Source organism: Danio rerio, chromosome 19, assembly GCF_049306965.1.
Source record: "Danio rerio strain Tuebingen ecotype United States chromosome 19, GRCz12tu, whole genome shotgun sequence".
NCBI classification, from domain to species: Eukaryota; Metazoa; Chordata; class Actinopteri; order Cypriniformes; family Danionidae; genus Danio; species Danio rerio.
This window is the reverse complement of record NC_133194.1, coordinates 36,641,913-36,664,985: the sequence shown is the minus strand read 5'-3', so window position 1 is coordinate 36,664,985 and position 23,073 is coordinate 36,641,913. Positions and strand designations below refer to the sequence as shown.

Genomic DNA, 23,073 nt, shown 5'->3' with positions numbered 1-23,073 from the left:
ATCTGAGCTGTAGGCGAGATACTCACTTCTCTGAACTGCCATATGATGCTGGGAGGTTTGGGAACGCCGTCTTGCGGACAATGCTTCATGCCGATGTGTGTCATTCCATCTTGAACTTCAGCGCACAGCTCGGTCACGGAGTTAAAGCGAATCTCCCTTTGAGATGTGTACTCAAAGTACTAGGAGAGAGAGAGAGAAATGGCGATTAGTTTTGCTTTGCTTGGTGGTGGTGGTATGTTCATTTCAATTCCAAGATGTCTGGATGAAATAAAGAACTAAAGTCAGAATTATTAGCCCTCGTGAGTTATTAGCCACCAGTATATTTTTCCACATATTTCTAAACATAATAGTTTTAAACATACATAATAGTTTTAAACAAACATAATAATAACTCATTTCTAAAAACTGATTACTTTTAGCTCTGCCATAATGACAGTCAAGATACAAGTATTCAGTTAAAAGTGACATTTAAAGGCTTATCTAGGCAAGTTAGGGGAAAATAGGCAAGTCATGGTGTAACTAGTACCTTGTTGACAATCTTTGATGCTGCTTTGAGAAAGCCAACATGACTGCACTAGAACTGAGAATGGCAGTTGGCATCAAGCACAGTTGTTGCTAAGTGGTTACTAGGCAGTTGCTAAAATGTTTATGTCATTGCTAGGTGGTTGCTAAGCAGTTGCTAAATGGCAATGCTTGTGTACACGTTTGATCAAACGCTAATATTTAGTAGGCATTACTAGCATATGTTATTGCACTTAGATAACCATTAATAGCATGTAGCTAATCGTTATTAGCACTTGGCTTGTCATTGTTACCATTCATAGCAAACAGGAAGTGCCATTTGCTTGTCAAACGAGCTAATACCCAGGTCCCTACGATGTTCTGATGTGGAGATTTTTAAGTGGTTGCTAGGTTAGCCTCTTTTATTGCTATGGGGACAATTGAGAGCTTAGTGATGATGCATCAAAGCTTCTTGACAATATGAGTGATATAAATCAAGCCCGATGTCTCTGACAGTCAAATACTGGACTTGGACATTATGTAAAAATGGCTTGCCATATTTTATTGAAAATAAAATAAGAGATACATGCAAAGTGTGAAAGGGATACATGCAAAGATGGATTGCCATATCAGTAAAAATATGGAGTTTAAGTCATGAAGTTTATGGCTTGCCATATTTTGAGAAAAATAATGCTTAAAAATAATTTATTGAAAAACCAGACGTCTGATAAACCTTAAAAGATAAAGCAACAAAATCTAATGCAGAACACAGCTTTTAGTCAAATGTGAGGCTTGCATAACTTTTTATATGCCTGCCCGGATTATAAAAATGTAACATTTAACATTTTTTTATTCAAAAACAATAAGTTCGATTGGCCTGAGGGGATTTTGCAACAATCTTAAATGCAGAAGACACACTTTGACACAATTTTGTGCTTTGTAGAATCAACGGCCTAAGAGGAGATACATTTGGTTTTGAGGACAGAGTAGTATAACAGTATGATGGCTTTCTCAAGCCAACATAACAGTGGTTTGTTCTGTAGGCAATCAAAAAAAAGAGCTTAATAATATTGGCCTGAAAAACTGTTTTTTTTTTCTAGCCACAATGAAACAAATAAGACTTTCTCCAGGAGAAAAAATATTGGAAATACTGTGAAAAAAAATCTGTTAAACATCATTTAGGAAATATTTGAAAAATAATCAAATTAACAGGAGGGATAATTGTGGCTGAAACAGTATATTTATATATTTAAATTTTCTCTCTTTTGTAGGAGTGTATGTATATGAAAATATTGTAATTATTGCTTTAACAGTTTGTGAGCTAACATTAAATATCTTGTTCACTTTCCTAAAACAAAGGATATTTATATATTAATATGAAACATTATTATGTTGGCACTTGTAGCATTAGTGGGCAATGCACTGACAAATAGTACATCCGTGCTGTCTCAAGTGCAGGCTAGCGAATCCTCCTCCCCCTGTCTCTCTAACTTCACTTCCTGTCTATTTACAGAACGACCCTGTCATAATAAAGAGACAAACGGCAAAAAAAAAAGTGTATATTGACAGGGACTCTTTAGTGCTCAGTGAGCGCTGTCTTTTGGATGAGATGTTAAACTGAGGTCCTGACTCTCTGTGATCATTAAAAAAAATCCCAAGATGTCCTTTGAAAAAGAGATTAACCCCGGCATCCTAGCCAAATTTGCCCACTGATCTCTTTCCATTATGGCCTCCTAACCAATCATAATTGGCTTCATTACTCTGTCTCCTCTCCACCAATCAGCTGGTGTGTTGTGTGCGGTCTAGCGTAATATGTCTACTGTCGCATCATCCAGGTAGATGAGGACATTCCCCCCAAGAAATGTGTAAAGCACTTTGAGTGTCCAGAAAACAGCTATATGAATGTAAAGAATTATTATTATTATTTTATTATTATTATTTTTTATTATTATTAAAGTATCAATATCAGGTATTGGTTGATATTAAGTATCGGTTGCAGTTGGTTCAAAATGTGGCAGCTAGACTTTTGACAGATACCAAAAAACACCCTCATATTTCCCCAGTTTTAGCATCCCTTCATTGGCTTCCTGTTCATTTTGGAATTCAGTTCAAGATTTTGCTTATTGTTTTTAAAGCACTGAATGGGCAAGCAAATTGTTAGAACTTATTAACTTTCAACTCCTCTGCCCCGTAGGTCATCAAATAAAGTTTTACTACAAATTCCTCGGTCACGACTTAAACTGAAAGGAGATCCTTTGCAGTTGCTGATCCATGTTTGTGGAACCAGCTGCCACCGGACATTACGAGTGCTTCTTCTCTATTTTTAGGTCCAGACTTAAGACACATATTTATTCAATTGTATTCTCTGGCTTTTAATTTTTATTGTGCAGTGTTTTTGTCATACTACTATTCTTATTATTACTTATTATTTTATAGTTAATTTACTTTTTTAGAATGTGTGTTTTGGTTTTGTTCAGCATTTTGGTCAGTGCCAAACTGAAGTTAAATGTGCTTTATAATTAAACTTTACTTACTTGCTTACTATTTTATTATAAACAAGTTTCCTGTTCTTACCGAGGCTTTTTTTCACCAAAGGGAAAAAAACATGTTTTTGATCAGAAGTACTGTAAATACACACAGTAAAATGTATGTGTGGTCTGTAAAAAAAATTTCAGCAAAGAGACATTTATTGAATTGAAGTGGCAGTACAAAACTTTTTAAAAAGTTTTTTCAAAATCTAATTAATTAATTGTACATTTTTATTTAGCTGTTTTTATCCGGTACATGACAAGATAATACAACCACACATTAAAAGTTTATACAAGTAGACCTATTGCATGTAAAACCAGAACATGTGGCTGAAAGGAAAAGATAAAGGAAAAGACAACGAAGTCTATAAATAAATAATTAAATCAATCAATCAATATAAAACAACTAATAATGAAAAGTCTAAACATCACAAAAGACTTCCCAAACCACAGAGGAAACCCTTGTTTGTCTATTTTGTAGTCACTATAATAACCTATTCTTTAAACTCTGGGGTTTTGCGAGTTTTCCAGTGTTCAAAGATGACTGCAGCTCTCACAGAGATCCCCACCATGATCACTGTGAACTCTTCCTGTGTAATATTTGGCATCCATCTCATATAATTTTTTATTTCAAGCAAATTCTTTCAAGTTATTTGGAGGATAAAAAAAAATCATTGAAAATATGTTATTGTCAAACTGTTATATTTGCACAGCATTACTGTAAAAATATGCAATGCTCATATAAAACTGACACCCAACTACAACAGGCTTGAAAAAAACACTGAGGGAAATATTTGTAGCATGCGGAATTAATTAAAAACATGCCTCAAGAAAAACTCACTCCCAGCAACAAATATCAAGGACGCAATAAACACGGATGTCTGTACGGATCTCGTTAACAATCAAAGCCAAGTTAATAATTCATAAGCAAATACTCTCGACAGAGGATCAGTAGTAAATCCTAGAGAGCAAAGGTTGGAAAGCAGGAATAAAAAGCAGACTGGGAGAAAGTCAAAGGTGCAGCTTTACAGGGAAATAATGAATCTCTAGTGTTTTTCAGATGCACCGTCTGGATCAAACTGCACCACATGTATATTTCATCCAGACGTCTGTCTTTGAGGAGATCTGGCTAAGGTTTCCTTTTCAGCCCAGACTGTGGAAACATTGATTTTCAGTCACGTACGGTGTGACTTCAGAGTCCCATGATGCTCAGCAGTGACACGCATACAGGTTTCCCTTTCCATTAAATATACATCCCCCCAAAAAAACTCATTCATTTCTCCAGATAAATGCCGAACCTCAGAAGGGCAGTGCTTCCCTGAATGGATTATATTTCAGCATTAAAAAGCTTTCTTTGTTTCACAGCAAACGCAACAAACAGGATTTGATGGATCTCCTGTCGTAGGCGTTGCATAACTGAAGGTTACTTGATAGCGTTGGCATTAAGAGAAAACCCCTTTTAATCCATTTTCTGAAATGTGGAGTAAAATGGTGAATGACCTATTCTAAAAGCTTGCTCACTTCCTCTGGTTCAAATGTAGCGTATTTGTTCTCCATTGTTGAGCTTATGCAACAAAGATTTACATTTTAAAACCTGCAATAACCTATAATATACTGCGCTAACAATAATGACTAGCACTATTGATGTAGTAATTCTTTGATAAATAAATAAAAGGCTTTGAAATCTAAATATTTTAGAACATTCAAGATGGCTTTACTTTTTTTTCTTTAGGAATTTATTGTGAATTTATTGTGAACAGTGTTGAGGAAAACTGTTTTTGAGAAAGTAATGCGTTACAATATTAAGTTACTCCCCAAGAAAAGTTTATATATAAACTAATTTCGAGAGGATCATGTGCGTATGATTGCTTGCGGCCGGTCCCACATTATCCAATTCATGACTTACCAATCAGACGATTCCTAAGCTACTATACCCAAAGTTCCATATCACAGCCATCTTCGTTTTAGTTAATTGACTAATCCAAATCGGCACCATAGACATGCTCCTAGTAAGTAATTATCTCTTAAGAGCAATCACTATCTGTTCATTAGCTACTACAGCAGGGGAGTTCTCGAGTTCTACCTAAGCTCAAACTGCCCTTTTGTCTTGCAAAGGGGAGGGAGCCCCAGGCTCAAGGATCTTATGAGCTCAGGGCTCTCTCTACTGTGACAACATGCCAAACAAGCTTTATAATTAATCATCAGCCAAGTGTGAACTCTTGAAAAAAGTAATTAGTTGCATTACTTAGTTACTTTATATGGTAAGTAATGCATTCCGGTACTTTTGGGTTACTTTTTTCTTCCAGAACTTGCAGGGTTTTTCTTTTTTTTTTTTTTAATCGAGGAGCTCTGCAATTAACAACACACGGTATAACCTTCATTTACCTGTAAAAAAAACATTTATAAAAATTAAGATATGATAATGTTATCTTCAGAGAACTTACTGACTCAAGAGCTATCCATAGCGTATAAACAGATTAATGAAAGTTTAAAGCTTAATGTTTGCTACTTTTATACTTTCTGTTTTATTAAAAAGAGAATATTTCTATCGCACAAATGTAAGGCTCTGCCATCCTCCTTTCTGCCCGTTCCTGCATTCTCTCATTGAGAGTGTGACTCAACGCATCTACAATCATTTTAATTCAGCAATTTATTTTTTAAAAGCGAATTAACTATACTAAAAAGTAAATCAAATATTATTACCTAATTTTGAAAAGTAATGCTTTACTTGTTACTTAGAAAAGTAATGTTATTACATAATCCTCATTACTTGTGAGGCGTTACACCTAACACTGATTGTGTCTTTGCAGAAAACAATACAATTAAACTTCTCATACCTTTCAGTGTTTATTTATTCATTCATTCATTTTCCTTCACCTTATTCTCTAGTTCAGAGGTTGCCACAGGGGAATGAACCACCAAATATTCCAGCATATGTTTAACGCAGCAGATGCCCTTAAAGCCGCAATCCAGTATTGAGAAACACCCATACACTCATTCACAAACGCACTCATACACTATGAGCAATTTTAGTTTATTTAATTCACCTATAGCGCATGTCTTCGGACTTGTGGGAAAAACCCGGAGGAAACCTACGCGAACACCAGGACAACATGCAAACTCCACACAGAAATGCCAACTGGTCCAGACGGAACTCAAACCAGCCACCTTCTTGCTGTAAGGTGACAGTGCTAACCACTGAGACACTTTGCTGCCCGTGTGTATTTATTTAAAATAAAAAATGTATTACAGTACGATTACCTTAGACAGTTTGGTGGTCAACAAACACACTGGAATCTCAGCAAATACTTGCTTCACAGACATAAGAAATATCCACATAAAATTTGAAACCTGTCCTTTTAAACAAACCAAGTGCACTTAAAAACAAAAGTTTTTTGGTTTTGTAATCTGTATGAAACAAACGCCAGGTACAGTCTGTCCTGTACATCACATGACCGCAGCAACTTCTCAATCGCCCATAATCTTGTAAACAAAGAGTCACTTTCATTTTTGGAGGAGATTTACCATCAAGTTGTGATTTACTTTAGAAGACCACCACAATCTGACAAAGCATTTTTCAGAGGATGATAATGTGTAGAGCGGCTATAAATGAGGTTGGTATCGCAATCTCATTTCTTTTGAGTGCGTATTAGCTCAGGCAACCTGAAAATATGCCAATTTTGTTTGATTCAAACGTATAGAAACTAAACTTATGAGACAGTTGTTGTTTAATCTTATTGGTGATTCCAAAAATGTAATGTAATCATAAGCTTGCAAAACAGTTTTAAAGAATTTGATCTTTACCCAATCAGAGAGAATGCCCAAGCGAACTACCCGAGAAATGTTTCAAAAATGGCCGTCGAGTGAAATGACTTGCCTTAAAGGGACTTGGCTTAAGATAAGTAATCTCGTTTGAATAATTACAATGTTATTAAAAGTTTTATTAATGTAGTTTAAGGAAACAAAGTATTTTCGATATTTTTAAAATTTATTTTAGTTGAAAAAATATAGCAATAGCTGGGCTGGGCCAATAAACAATATTATATCGAATTGCAATAAAATTAGTCAATAACAATGATAAGCTCTTGACTTTACTCTTGATCTAAGAGCCAATCACACAGCAGAAATGTGCAACAATGGGAATCTAGAAGTGTGTTGATATTAGAGATAGGTTATGCTAATTCTCTAATTTGTGACTTGAGTCATTGTTGGGATACTCTTTTAATCGCGAAGAATTAACAACTGTTATCGAAATATATATGGTTGTTGTTCAATTTGGAAAAGAATTAATCGGGATTGCTTTTTTGCCATGTCGCCTAGCTAATAACTAATCTTGTTGTTTAATAAATCATAAGCTTTTTTTAATGAATAATCACTTAAATAACTTTTTCCTTTATTCGAAACACAAAAGTAAAAAAACAAAAAAGAAAATCAGAATGTAAAAAGTATTCTTGATTTTAGTTACCTGATTACCGCCCTGACCATGGCATCCAAACAAGGACAGGTGAGCTCCTGTGGGGTTGTGGTCTGGGGCGTTGTAATCCAGACATTCAGAGTGGATTCCAGCACTTCGAACCTACACCATGTAAAACCAACAAAAAAAAAAAAAAAAAAAACAGTAAAAATGACATTAAAAGAAACTCCGGAGAGAATTAGACTATAGCCTGGATTATATTATTGACTTACCGCTCCGTGCCACCCAGGCCTGTCCTCTGGCACATGCAGTCCTGGGTAAACGTTCTGCAGGTACCACTCAAAGCTCTTACACTGAAGCCGATTTCGTAGGACAATCCTTTCTGATATATCCCCATACGATTCCTAGAGGTGCACATCAAAATAAGACCACAAGGCAAAGCTAGGAAAGCTTGTTTTTAGCATGAAATAATAATAAATAAAAAAAACAGTTAAAAAAAAGGTACTCCTACTTTTTTAGAATTCTGGGTTTACATCTGACGATTCTGCCTTTATTCCTTAGAATTCTCATTTAACATTCTATTCAATTCATCCTTATTTCTATAGCACTTTTACAATGCAGTAAATGGAAACTGACAGTCAAGTTTTTTAGATTGTACATCCTGCGATTGGAACTTATTTGGAATTATTATTACTAATTCCTTACATTTACAACATTGTCATTTTTCTGGACATTCAAAGCGCTTTACACATTGGAGGAAATCTCCTGATCCACCACCAGTGTGCAGCATCCCCCTGGATGACGCAACGGCAGCCATATTGTGCCAGACCGCACACCACACACCAGCTGATTGGTGGAGAGGAGACAAGAGTGATGAAGCCAATTATGATATGGGGATGGTTAGGGGATCATGATGGACAGAGGCCAGTGGGGAAATTTGGCCAGGACCCAGGTTAAACCCCTACTCTTCTTTGATGGACATCCTTAGATTTTTAACGACTACAGAGAGTCGTGACCTAGGTTTAACCACTCACTGAGCAGTAGAGTCCCCATCACATGTACAGAGGCGTTAGGACCCAAGTAGACCGCAGGTTGAGTGCCCCCTGCTGGTCTCACTAACAACACTTCCGGCAGCAATCTACAGTAGCTTTCCCATGTGGTCTCCCATCCAGATACTCATGGGCACAGCCCTGCTTAGCTTCAGTGAGCGACCATGTGAGAGTTGCAGAAAGCCAGCTGATTCCAAGTTTGCTTCTTTCAATGTTAATAATTTTTCTTGAATTTCCATTTACATCCCAAAATTTGTACATTTTACATTGAAATTTACAAATGACAATTCTTGGAAATCTTACTTCTGCAATTTCTATTTTTTTTTCTCTTGGAATTCTAAGTTTACATCTCAAAATTTTACAAATTTTCCTTGGAATTTCACACTTCCGCCTTTTTTACTTGAAATTCTCACTTAACATTCTGCAATTGTATCTAATTTGGAATTTACAACTCACAATTCTTGGAGTTCTTACTTTACATCCTGCGATTTCAACATTTTTGCAGGAGGAATTCTGTTTACATTTCACAATTCTGCCTTTTTTCCATGGGTTTCTTACTTTACATGCTGCAATTTTTACTTTTGAGTATACATCTTGTTTAAAGCTTGTTTTCAGCATGAAATAAAAATTAATAAAAAGGTAACTGCTTTTCTGCATTTTTTTCTTGGAATTTTGATTTTACATTTCACAATTGTGCCTCTTTCCTTCTGCCTTGCACTGTTAAATTTGCATGGTACATCCTGCAATTGTAACTTATTTGGAATTCAAAAACTTTTACATTGTAATTTACAAATCACAATTCTTCAAATTCGTACTTTACATCCAGCAATTTCTTTTTTTTTTTTAAAGATTTATTTGTGGCCTTTTTGCCTTTATTATTAAATAGGACAGTATTAAGACAGGAAGTGAAGTGGGAGAGAGAGACAGGGGGTAGGGTAGGGAAATGTCGTCGAGCCGGGATTCGAACTCGCGGCGCCCTGACGTGCTATTGCACCATATGTAGGCGCGCTAACCACTAGGCTATTGCGCCGACTACATCCAGCAATTTCAACAATTAATTTTTCTTGGAATTTTGAGTTTATTTTACCTAGACATTGTGCAATTTTGACTTACTTCTTTGAAATTCTAAGTTTACATCTCTCAATGTTAACATTTTTTTCTTGAAATTCGGTGTTTACATCTCTCAATTCTGACTTTTTCCTCAGATTTCTGCTTTACATTCTGACTTTTTGATTTCTCAGTTTATATCCCACAATTTTGACCTCAGAATTTTGCCTAAATGTCTCATAATTTTGACATTTATGTAGGAAATGAAAGTTTACGTGACCATTATTTTCTTATAATTTTGAGACTATGTTTGTACTATATTTTTAAGATTACTTTGTTCCATATTTTTAGTTTATATTATTCAGTTTTTGCGCCACATATTGTTCGTATTATTAATTAATTTAGCAAATGTCTTCAACTCTTCCAAGTAAGCATCTAATAGGGTTGTAACAATATACCGGTATGACGGTTTACCACGATTTGAACGTGCACGAATATCATACCATGAACAATTGCATATCAACGGTTTTAACCCTTAAAGACCGAGACAGCCGCCCGCGGCTAAAAATAAGTATTGCTCTTAAATGTTTAATAACTTTTGATCCGCTGATCTGATTCATACAATTCAAAGATTGGCATAAAGAAGCGAATCTCAGCTTTCCAGTGCTGTATCACATAACATTCGCGGACTTTCAGAGGCTCCGGAATCAGTGCGGTTACGTCATCAACATTTGACAACGCTGATTTGACAAAGAAACGCTCGTCACTGTGTCTCCGGACAAATCAGACATGATACATTGATGCATTGTCCCTCCTCCATGCCCAGATTGGTTCAAACTCGCTATATCACAACCAATAAGCATATGTTTCGCTTTTGTTTGTGGACCAAGCTTTTTGAACAACACGGAATGAGAGATAGGCATACATTTATGCGCGGCTAAATAAAACGCAAAAAAAAAAAGTTTTTCATGAAATAATTCTCATACTAAGTACTTTTGCATGCACAGCAGCACAGAAACATGACAAAACAGTGACACAGCAAAGACGAACTGCTGCTCTTGCTGTATTCAAAAGACGCAAATGAAGGTGCAGCTGTTTGTCTGCATTGCAGACAACCATATCCAAATCCATATCGATAGACAACCATATCCATGCTGGCACATAAAACCTAAGGATGTTCCATATTGAATCTAGTTTCGTTATGTAACTATTTATAGTATAGTAAATATTTATATCTATTTTTTTCTGAGGATTTGCACCATGTTTATTTGGACTTTATTTGGACTTTGACACATTATTTATTATTTTCTTATTTTTATTTGTTCATTGTAAGTGGTGTTGTTTATAGTAACTAAAAATATATTATTTGGAAAAAGTCAAATTTGCTTCACTGTTCTATTATTTTGTAACATTTGTAACATACCGTATACCGCGAAACCGTCAAACCGTGGTATTGTTTTAGACGATTATCATACCGTGAAAAATTCATACCGTTACAACCCTAGCATCTAATAATTCAAACCTTTTTTTTTTTTTTGGAATTGTGAGAAATAAACTCACTCAAGACTCTAAACCTAATCCTAAAAACTTTATATCTCTCGATTTCATTTATTCAATCAACTTCACTGCTGACAACTTGCTTTGTAGCATCTGTACTCTATATCTGACTAAATATCTATATGAATCATCCTAACGCCACGTACTGCAAGCACTTCCTGTCATGCAGTGTTGACACAAGAACTGCCACGACACACTTTTTTTTAACAAACTAAAAACTCAAGACACCCAACCAGATAAACAAGACATATTCATTTAACCAACACCCAAAACAGCTATGGGAAGGGTGTGCTCATGCTCACACCTGATTTACGTCTACAACTCGAACTGAAAGGTCAAACAAACATTTGGGCTTATTGCATCTCCCGTCATGGACGCCACAAAGTGATTTATCATTTGATCACTGATCTGTGTCATTAATAATGTAATTTCTCTCCAAAGTAATATGAAGTTACGCGCCACATTGATGTCAGCCAGGGTGATATAATATATGTTTGGCCTAGTTTTATTATCGTTGTCAGCCAAAGGAAGAACAAACACTGTAAGCTGATAGAAGAGAAGCATTCAAGCAAAACCTGAGAGTCATTTATCTCTTTCACAATTTTTTTTTCTTCCACTTCAGAAGTGAGCAAGCATTTTTGAGATCAGCATTTCTAGATAAATGCTGAAGTAGTTAAAGGAGGAAATAATGCTACGCTGAAAGGATGAAGTACCTTGCGTGCTGGAGGGTTTCTGTTGTAGAAGTGCTGCTTGTATGTGTCCATCCATACTTCTGCAGCTCGGACTGTGTTTTGAAGGAAGTTTGATCGAGCATAAGGTGCTTTTTTGGGAAACACATGACCCACATGGGAGCATGGGTGGATTTCTAAAGACCCTCCGCACTGCCATACCTGCAAGAAGCAAAATGTTTTTAAAAAGAATCCAAATTCCTTCAGTTACACTGTAATTTCAAATCATCAAAAATATCTAGTTTTTTTCTGTTTAAATATTGCAAAGTACTGATCAAATATTTATAATAAAAAGTTTTTTTTTTTTTTTTAAATATGTATTGAAAAAATTATTAGCAAATAAATGATATATTATGTAAGGAATCAGTGGCTTGTCGTGTGTTAAAGGATTTTAAATGCACAATGTGGAGGCAGAGAATTGCCATACATGCAGCTGAGGTTAGGTTAGTTTTTTCTAGTTACAGCACTCATGGATAAATCGAGCTATTCGCATGTAAAAAGACGTGTGAACATTTCTCGCTTCATTTACGCATCAAATTTACTTCACAATAGACGCGGATTCGCATCATGGGCGGGGCTTCTGTTTGCCTGTTGACTCTAGCTTCATTGCTAAATGGCTGACATGGATTTTATTGAGAGAATAGCTGTGTTTGTGCTTTATGAAGGCTGACAGATATCTTAGATTCATTTGGATCCGTGTCTGAGTCCACTAGATGCATTCAGAAGTGCACCTAGCTCTGTGTTCATCAACTTTTTCAGAAACTATAACTGGGTATTGGAAGCTTTTAGCTGACTGAACCAAGCCCAGTTTGATGAACTGTTGTTCCGTGTCAGCAGGAGGATCTTTCCCGGGGACACCAACAACAGGCACTACATCATAATCACACCCTACAAAAAAAAAGCTCCTGATTGGTTAACGCGGTGCGAATGTCCACTAAAGTTTGGATTTTCTAATTTGAGCGATTCGTGTGAAACACTCGTCAATCGCACAACACGCTTAACTTGTGCTGCTTCATTCGCGGTGTCTTTTACACTGCCTTATTCGCACAATATGCACTACGGGATGTCTATTCGGGCCTTTGCATTGACTTAACATGCAAATCACTCAGGCTTGATGCTTCATCCGCATCTGGTGTGAACGCTGCATTCTAGTTCTCAAAACCAATTTTTTTCCAGTTACCCCAATTTAATTGTTCTAATTCATATAACTTATTTTTTCTAGTTCTCATAGGCAATTTTTCTAGTTAGCTCAATTAAGATTTTCTAGTGCTTACAAATTAAATTTTTTTTAGTTACTTCAACTTAGTTTTTCTAGTTAGCCCAACTTTATTTTCCCAGTTAACCTAACTTAATTTTTTTGTACTTTTTTGTACTTTTTACGTTTTACTTGTTACGAGAACTTAGTTTTCCTAATTGCCCCAATAAAATGTTTCTATCGACTACAACTCAATTTTACTTCAACTGAAAATCTAGTTCTTATAACTTATTTTTCAACTTACTCCAACCTAATATTTCTGGTAACGCCAACTTCCTTTTCTAGCTATCCCAAATTAATTTTTATATTTTTCCCAACTTAGTTTTTTTTAGTTACCCTAACTTAGTTTTTTTTGCTGGACATAAGGCATTGTTTATGGCAATGAATGCATTAACTATCATGTTAATATTTGTATAGTCAACATTAACAGGGATTTATTCATGCTAAACAGATGTGTTCTTCATTGTTAATTCATGTTAATGAATGCATTAACTAATGTTAACTAATACAACCTTATTGTAAAGTTTTACATTATCAGCAATTTAAATGAACCATTAGTTTCATGACAATACATAATTGTAAAGGAGACTGAAAAGATTTAAGCAAAATTTTACATTTGTTACTTTATTTATTGCATTTAAAATGCATATTACATTACAAAATGTAAATAATTACAATCACAGTAAAGTATAAAAGACGCTACCGGTGTCACAGCAATACTACATATTTATTAAAGAAGATTTCCATTCATTATATAATTTCTACATTACATTGTTTATTAATAATTATGAAAAAGTGAAGTATTTCTAGACCACTAACATTTGTAGAGCACTCATTTCAATACATCAATATTTAAATAATTATAATAAAATATTCATTACATCATTTCTTACATATTACAACAATAATTATTAGTGCTACAGATTAAGTGTATAATCTTTACTGGTTTCAAAAATTAAAGAATAAATAATCATTTATTTCTGTTATTTTTTTTTCAATTATATTGTTTAAACATAATAAATAACAAAAATAAAAAGTAATCAAACCAGTTGGTTTGTTCAGGGTTATTCAGTTTTTGTTTTTTTTGTTTTTTTTTTTTGTTATGACTGCCCCATGCATATTAAAATAGAATACAAAATCCTTTTTTGAAAAAAAAGACAGCTTAGTTTTGCAAATAAAACGAACATGCATAAAGTATTTCCTAGCGCATCACTAATTAATTTATTCACCTAAATCTCACTTACTTTTGGAACATTTTCAAAAAGCAAAGTTCTGATTCTGATTCTAATGGAATGCACTGCCTGTCAAAAATAAAAACATAACAACATCGCTTCAGGATCCGCTGAGACACAACAAAACTCCTTTTTAGGCACTTCACCAGCTTTATTCCCCACATGTTTTTATATACCAATTCACAGCACATCAATTATACATGAACATCATACAGCCCTGGAAGAAACAGCATTGTATTCTGTTTCCATATCCATCAATCTTCATTTCTACATACAAACTAAATAAATAAAAAAGAAATCGAACACGAGAGATGTTTCTAATTATAAACACTCACTCTCTCATGCAAACAAGAGCCCATGGGAAGCCAATGCAAATCACCAATGCGCAAAAATTAAACTAATTCAGGTGTCTTACCCGGAAAGAAAGTTCCAGATTCTCTCCTCCCCAGACCTCCATGCCCATGTCATAAGTGCCAAGATACTCAAAGTAGGCCTTGCTGACGGCAAATAGGCCTCCTGCCATAGTGGGAGACCTGTGAAACCAAAAGCAGCAGAGCATTGGCAATTCATCAGAGATATTCTCTAGCACCAATTTTCTAGCAGGTAAGTGCTTCTTTAGTTTGCAGCGAGTGCCTCTGGGTCTGCCCTCTGACGGACCTGGAGAGAAATCTAGCACACTTTAATGTACCCCTGAGCCTGAGCTTTAAATTGAGTCTATTCAGTGCACTGAATCTGAATTTAATCAGCACAATAAGCAATCCTATTTCAGGCTCTTTCGTTGAGAAAAATGACTTTCTGGAGGTTTTTAAAGTGGAATAAAGAGAGAAAACCTTAAAGGGGTAGTTCAATAAAAATGTGAAAATATACTGTTCATTTACTCGAACTCAGGACATTTATTATGTAGGTGCCTATTTTTTCCTCAGCTGAAAATTAAATGTTATTGGCTAGTTTTTTAAAGGGAAGGGCCTACTGTATGTCCTGCCTTTAAATTTTGTCACACATCGAACAAAAGTGCACATTTCAAAGCACTTCATAAGAACTTTAAAGAATATTTTTAGTTATTTTTAGAAACTGTGATTCTTGGTGATTCTTAAAATGCAAAGCAGCTACTTTGAGAGTCAAAAATAAAACATATACAGGCAAAACTAAAGATTTAATGCTGTGGAATAAAGATGATGTTGTAAATGAAATTCAGTTTCTTGCACAGACTAATCAATTTGTTTCATAAAACCTCTAAGTATCGTCAAGAGCCTCAGGTATAAGTTATGTTTTGTCTGTAGAGCACTTATTCAATGTTTTACTGAAGAAAAAAGTCACATCTTAAACGGCCTGATTTTGGGTGAATATTCTTATAATGAAGAGACAAAGATTTCTCGAATTTGATTAAAAATACCTTCATCTGTGTTGGTAGAGCTTTGGAAAGCATCAGTGCGAGTAAAATATTTCAGAATTCAGATTTGTGGGTGAAATGACCATTTAAATCGATTGCTAGATCTAAATGTTAAAATGCAGGAAAACAAAAATCAGCTTAGTCCCTTTATTCATCAGGAGTCGCCACAGCGTAATGAACCACCAACTTATACAGCATATATTTTACACAGCGGATGTTCTTCCAGCTGCAACCCAGTACTGGGAAACATCCATACACTATCCTTCACAAAAATACACTAAAGACAATTTTGTTTATTCAACTCCCCTATAGTGCATGTCTTGGATAATAAAGAGAAAACTCACACAAACACAGGGAGAAAATGCAAACTCCACACAGAAATGCCAACCGGCCCAGCCAGGACTCAAACCAGCGACCTTCTTGCTGTGAGGCGACAGTAAGCTGAGCTAGTTTATATTTATATATATATATATATATACATATATATATATATATATATATATATATATATATATATATATATATATATATATATATATATATATATATATATATATATATATTAAATAACGTAAACTAATATTTATATATAAACTAATATTGTCCAACAAATAACAGATCTGAAACGCTCTAAATATGTGTCACTTTAACCATTTCTAATCTGTTTCAGTTTGATTGGTAAGTTGATCTGAAACCAACCTAATGGGGTCAATTCTGGATTTGCGTATCTTGCGATCAATTTCAGGCACTGCATGCCACTGAAATGTCAACCTCCAGTCAAAACCGCCCACCATCGGCTCTTCTGTCTGCATGTAGAACTCAAATGTGTTCCAGTCAATAGTGTCGATTACTGGACAAATTATGGTGGTCTCATTCTCTGCAATTCTGAGGGGAAAAACAGATTATGAGAAACAAATACATCACACTGGCAACATAAAACTATTTGCAAACTCACAAGTAATACATCCAGGTCAATCAATATTTATTTTGTTGTGAAATATATTGTCACTGAAATTATTATGTTAATGTTATTGTCATTTTAAAACCATTTTATGCCACTGTTAATATAATAACTAAATAACAGCATAATAATCCAAACAGGCATAGACACAATCAGGAACCAAAATTGTTTAGATTCTGTAACTCAATGATCAAAAAGTCAATTTCCTAATATAATCTGTAAAATGTAAATGTCCTTCTACAAAAATGTATGGAAGTAGACTGCAGCTTTAAAAAAAAAAAAAAAAAAAAAGAAACTTCTTCCAAACCATCAGAAGATTTTTTTTCTTCGCTTGTCAGTAACCGTTAGCTATGTTTTCATCCAAAGCTGCAAATTTACATTTTCAGGGGGTCGCGGAGTGTGTGATCAAAAAAAAAACAAAAGTTAAATTTTTTACTTATTTTGCTTATGTCGGACTTTTATTTTGAAATGCGTGCGCGACAACCCTACCGTTTGACATGTGAAATTTCATTTAATTATTGCAACAAATATGTTAAAGTGCAAGTACAACCACGAATATGTAAAGTATGGATGTATACATTGATGACAAAAAAGTCTTAAAGCCTCAGTGTCATTTGTGGTAAAGTGCTCTCCTAAGAGAGCATGAAACCTTCTAAATTAAAACAACATTTAGAAACCAGAAAACATGTTTTATTAACAGTTTATTATTAACAGTATTTGTTCTTTTTACTTTGTAATATTTCTATAATTTGATACATTTTGTTAAATGACAGCAATAAAACAGTGTTTAATTGCAAGTCTTGGTGATTTTCTTATGATGTATCTGTCACTTCTTGTTTATGTTAACAAATAAATACAAATTAAGTATAATTCCTAAAATAATATTATAGTTCCTAAAAATTTGGGTCGCGGCTTGATGACCATGTAAAAATGTGGGTCCCATGGCCAAACCAGTTGAGAACCCCTGGCATAAACGAATTACGAATTTTTCCGACGAGTCAAAAAGAACAAAATTGTCACTTCCTGCAAAACTGGCGGAATACATCAAAGAGAAAATAGAATTTGCTGCGGTATGAGAAGCTGCATGAGCCTCCTCCTTATATAATAAAAGATGATGCTGACATGCAATGAATGATGAGAGCACAGATGCTCAAGACTATATAATAACAATATTAATAATATTATAGTAATAATAATAATACTGAAAAACTGCGATGACAAACTTTGGTTGAGGCATTTTAGAATGTTTATCATAAGCGGTTTATCATAAGCATTTTTTCGATAATTATTTCCACAGTTGGCAATAAAAAGCAACAAACATGATCTGACTAACATCTAGCAGCTAAATGTGTCTGGAAAAGTATTCAAAGCTTTTATTTTCATAAACAGCGCAGATGTGAATGCGTTTGAATGTTCTGATTGGCTGGAGTAGACGTCTCACGCCAGCACGTTCTAAATGTGAACGTGCTCTCAGGCAATTTTCCTTCTGCGTTCACACAAAGCAGCATTCTGGTAAATTACCGGTAATGTTACAATGTTTCTTTACGGAAAATTGCCCAAACAAATTTATCTGTGTTTTCAAAAAGGGCCTGTTCACACATACAGACCTTTCCAGAAAATTGTTACGGTAATTTTCCGTAAAGGTCTGTATGTGTGAAAGAGCCTGGATTAAACGATTAGAGGCTGCGCAATCAGCTAAAATGCAGGTGACATTTTTTTTTTTTATGCAAACATGACAGACAATATACAGTTGAAGTCAGAATTATTAACCCTGCTGAATTATCCCCCCGTAAATTTTTCACCCCAATTTCTGCCATACATTTTTTTCCCAATACATTTCTAATCATATTAGTTTTACTATTATTGACTATAATAACTAATTCTAATGACTGAAATTTTATCTTAGCCATGATGATGCATAATATTTTACTAGATATATTTAAAGATGCTACTATTCAGCTTAAAGTGACATTTAAGGGCTTAACTGGGTTAATTGGGCAAGTTATGGTAATTAGGCAAGTCATTTTTTAACAATGTGTTGTTCTGTAGACAATATGCATATATGTATGCATGTATATTTCTTAAGGGGGCTAATAATATTGACCTTAGAAATTTAATTACAGTTAATTAATTGACCTAAAAAAATTTAACTGCTTTTATTCTAGCCAAAATAAAACAAATTAGACTTTATCCAAAAGAAAAAACATTATAGGAAATACTGTGAAAAAATTCTTGCTTTGTTAAACATCATTTGGTAAATATTTGAAAAGAAAAAAAAAAAAATCAGAGAAGGGCTAATAGTGTTGACTTCAACTGTATACTGCGTCAACAAATAGCATTGAGGTCATGTCCATGTATTGTGCAATAAGTTGATTTAATGATTACTGTGACAGGCTTAATCATACCTTTCCAGCAGTGGCTCGATCCAGCCTGGCACACACTCGCAGTGGCAGTCCAGGAAGGTGAGCACGCTTCCTGTAGCGTAGGTGGCGCCAATGAGCCGTGCCCTAACCAGACCTTCTCTTTTTTTTGTCCGAATGAGACGCACACGCTCCAGGTTACTGATATACTGTGCCAGCTGTGACTTTAGATAACCTGCAATTCATGAAAAGAAAATAACAGAAGCTTTCCCAAAAGATAAAATGACAAACCACAGGACACCAAGATTAACTAGAGAGGACACATATGAGTTATCTCAGCAAATGTAAAAATTGATAAAATACAAGAACACGCTGCTGCTTTATTATCCAGAGCTTTATCCAGGAGACATGAAACATGCAAAGATTAGCAAATCTGGGAGAGTACTTCTGTGCAAATACTGACAAAGGTTTATTTTGGATCTTTGAAAATTGAAAAGTTGTAATAAATTAAGCACAAACACACAGGTTTGTTATGCAATACTTCCCTTCTTAGACTTTACAGACCTGAAACTTGCCTTTAGTACTTATTCATTGTTGCTCTTATTTGTGTAAATTGCTTCCTTGTCCTCATTTGTAAGTCGCTTTGGATAAAAGCGTCTGCTAAATGACTAAATGTAAATGTAAATGTAAAATGCTACTAAGAAAAACATTATAGTTTTAATAATTAAATGAAAAGGAACACATTATGGTGGCACAGTGGCTCGGTGGTTAGAGCTGGTGCCTACAAGAAGGTCGCTGGTTCGAGTCCTGGCTGGGCCAGTTGGCAATTCTGTGTGGAGTTTGCATGTTCTCCCTGTGTTCATGTGGGTTTTCTCTGGGTGCTCTGGTTTCCCCACAATCCAAAAACATGTGCTGTAGGTGAATTCGGTAAACAAAATTGGCTGTAGTGAGTGAGTGTGTGTGTGTGTAAATGTGAGAGTATATGGGTGTTTCCCTGTACTGGGTTGCAGCTGAAAGGGCATCCGCAGCGCAAATCATATGCTGGAATAGTTGGCAGTTCAATCCGCTGTGGTGACCTCTGATAAATCAGAGACTAAGCCGAAGAAAAATTAATGAATGAGGAACACAATATTACAATAACGCAACGAAAAATGGTATATTTAGAAACTTGTATATTAAGATAATTTGAGCCGAAACATGCTTGAAGTGTTGTCAGATAGCACTTCGCTTTGAGGAACATGAGCATTTTGCACTTGTAACACATTAGCATGCATTGTGCTACCCTGAAAAAAATGGCTTGTTTTTAAAGCACAAATATTTAAACATTGTTAACTCTAGGTACAAACTTGAGAAGCAAAATGACTAAAAGATACTAAGGCCCCATGTACACCACTATGTTTTAGTTTTAAAACGCATAAGTTTTGCTATGGTTACGCCCTCCGTCTACACTACCCAAAACGGATCATTTAGGAAATGCTGATGAAGCCATTTTCATTCTAAAACGCTGCTGCACCATGTCAGTGTGGATGGGGGAAAACGGAGACATCTGAAAACAGAGACGGGGCTGCAGACATTCGTCTATCTGATTGGGGCTTTTTCCTCAATATTAAGTAGCCTACACACACAGTTCAGTTTTGCATCCTCTCCTTGTAAGTTTAAACTTCTCAAGGTTGATATGGAAAACAAACTCCAAAGGACATGTCGGGTAAATCTTCAAAGGGATAAGTGTAGTTTATAACCTCATTAAATCACCCTGACTAAATTGTTTCAGTATCTTAACAATAAAATGAAAACATGATATGAGGAACTGCCTATTTTCATTATACTATTAGCAACTTAACAGACACCAAAAGTGTTGAGGCTACATATTTATATGACTGTCATCTTCACTGTATGCATATGTATTACAAAGTGGAGCCTATAACATAACTGCCTTCTTACATTTTCTGTGAAAATACGAAACATACCATCTCTTTGCCGACTATCAGTTTTAATAATCAATAAAAGCCAATGTGAAAGTATAACGTACAATAAGTTTATACAACATAGGAAATAAAGGCAAGCGATCAGTCAAATGTGCAGAATCAGTGTACATCAACTAATATATTAACTTATCTTTGCGCTCAGCCAAACCACATTACCTGAGAACAAGTAAAAGATTCAAAAGACCAAAGTTGGGGAATATGTCATAAAGACAACAAGATGAATTAAATATCACGCTTAACAAATATATTGAGATTAGATCTAGCGGTAGATCCTTGATGAACAGTTCGACGAGCACAGCTCTCATATACTGTAGGTAGATATACTCAATCCACGCTGCATGGCATGCCAGTGTGTGTGTGTGTGTGTGTGTGTGTGTGGTCACATAGTGTGCATTTTCAGCGGTATAGTGTGGACTGACAGCTGTTCAAAAACGCTAGGTCAAATGTCAATGTGGACGTGGATCGTTTTCATTCTAAAACACGGTTTTAAAATTAAAACGTACTAGTGTAAACCGGGCCTAAGTCTTGTTTAGTGCAGTTTCATCATTTTTATCATAACCCTGACAGTTTTATAGAGACTGAGATGCCAGAAAGCGATTCTTTTTCTTAATTGTACAAAAGCATAACGTTTTGTTATAACTGAAGGTAGACAAAGATACACTCAAATATGTCTATTCAACCAACAATGTTAAGTATTTAAGTTCTTTATGGTTTTTTTCTGAAAATGAAAGTTAAAGTGCCAACACTTTCCTCAAACCTGCTAAACGTGTAATCTAGATGGCTGATTTAAATCTAGAATGCTCTAAATGTGTCAATAATCTTTCCCATCTGTGGAATAACCTGTTGTTCTCCTTATACACATCTGTCAGCTGATGTGGTGCAATTTAATTTAGTTTAGTCATTATTGGTTTACTTTGTGTAAAGTCTTTTAAATCCTGAATATGTCTTTAGAATTTATAATGCAGATTTTTGAATGTCTTTTTTATAAAAAAAAATATTTATTATATTCTCAGAGAGAACACAAAATGATAGTAGGAAAATGAGACAAATCTCCCTCTAAAGTGGAAAAGTCTTGAAAGGAGTTACATTTACATTTAGTCATTTGCCAGACGATTTAATCCAAATGAAAAATGTAATGAAAACATTCATTCATTCATTTTCCTTCAGCTTAGTCTCAATTTCAGAGGTCGCCACAGCAGAAATGAACAGCCAACTATTAAAGCATATGTTGTACGCAGCTGCAACCCAGTACCGGGAAACACCCATTCACTCTTGCATTCACACCAATCATACACTACAGCCAAATTAGTTTATTCAACTCACTTATAGCACATGTCTTTGGACTGTGAGGGAAACCGGAGCACCTGAAGAAAACCCACACAAGCACGTGGAGAACATGCAAACTCAACACAGAAATGCCAACTGGCCCAGCCGGGATTCGAACCAACCAGTGACCTTCTTGCTGACAGTGACTAACGACTGAGCCACCGTGCCACCCCCAACAAAAAACAATCATATGTAAATAATTGGACAATTCCCAGTTAGACTAATTTACAAACCGAACAGTGTCCCCTCAGTCTCATTTGCTTAAACCTTTAGTGTGACCGTGACTTTAGGGGTTAGACACGCTCAGGGTTTTAACTGTTCATGTTAATCATCCTCAGTAATTGTAAAAAAAATAAAAATAAAGGATATAAAACTGTCCCCTCACCTCTATCGCTGAAGTCGTCCACTAGAATGATGTCCTTCAGCAGGACGGCCGGTGTGGTCTCCAGCACACTGTGGATGGTTCTCAGTAAAGTAGACCAGGCCTCATTGTAAAATGCTATAACCACTGATGTTGTCGGGAGACGACGGATGTTGTACTTCTTTGCTTTGCATCTGGTATTGCAAATAGGAGAAACAGATAATCAGACCATTAAGCAAATGTATTCAAAGCTTCCTATTTAGGCAAAAGTATTTCCACTAATATGCAAATGTCTGATACTAAGAGAAGCCATCATATAATGCTGTATTTTTATTCTGTCCTGCAGATTGAATGGCTATTTGTGTTTCACATTATAGTT

The 23,073-nt window shown here is 35.2% G+C and overlaps 1 protein-coding gene across 1 annotated transcript in view; it reads right to left on the bottom strand.

Annotated features, from left to right (window-relative positions):
• Positions 1 to 23,073, bottom strand: part of poc1bl (POC1 centriolar protein homolog B (Chlamydomonas), like) — a 46,351-nt gene that overhangs the window by 1,042 nt on the left and 22,236 nt on the right. Inside the window, 8 exon segments of the mRNA NM_001044778.2 lie at positions 27 to 179; positions 7,495 to 7,605; positions 7,716 to 7,847; positions 11,810 to 11,986; positions 14,727 to 14,844; positions 16,401 to 16,586; positions 19,068 to 19,257; positions 22,719 to 22,888. Of these exon segments, the coding sequence (NP_001038243.2) occupies positions 27 to 179; positions 7,495 to 7,605; positions 7,716 to 7,847; positions 11,810 to 11,986; positions 14,727 to 14,844; positions 16,401 to 16,586; positions 19,068 to 19,257; positions 22,719 to 22,888 (1,237 nt within the window).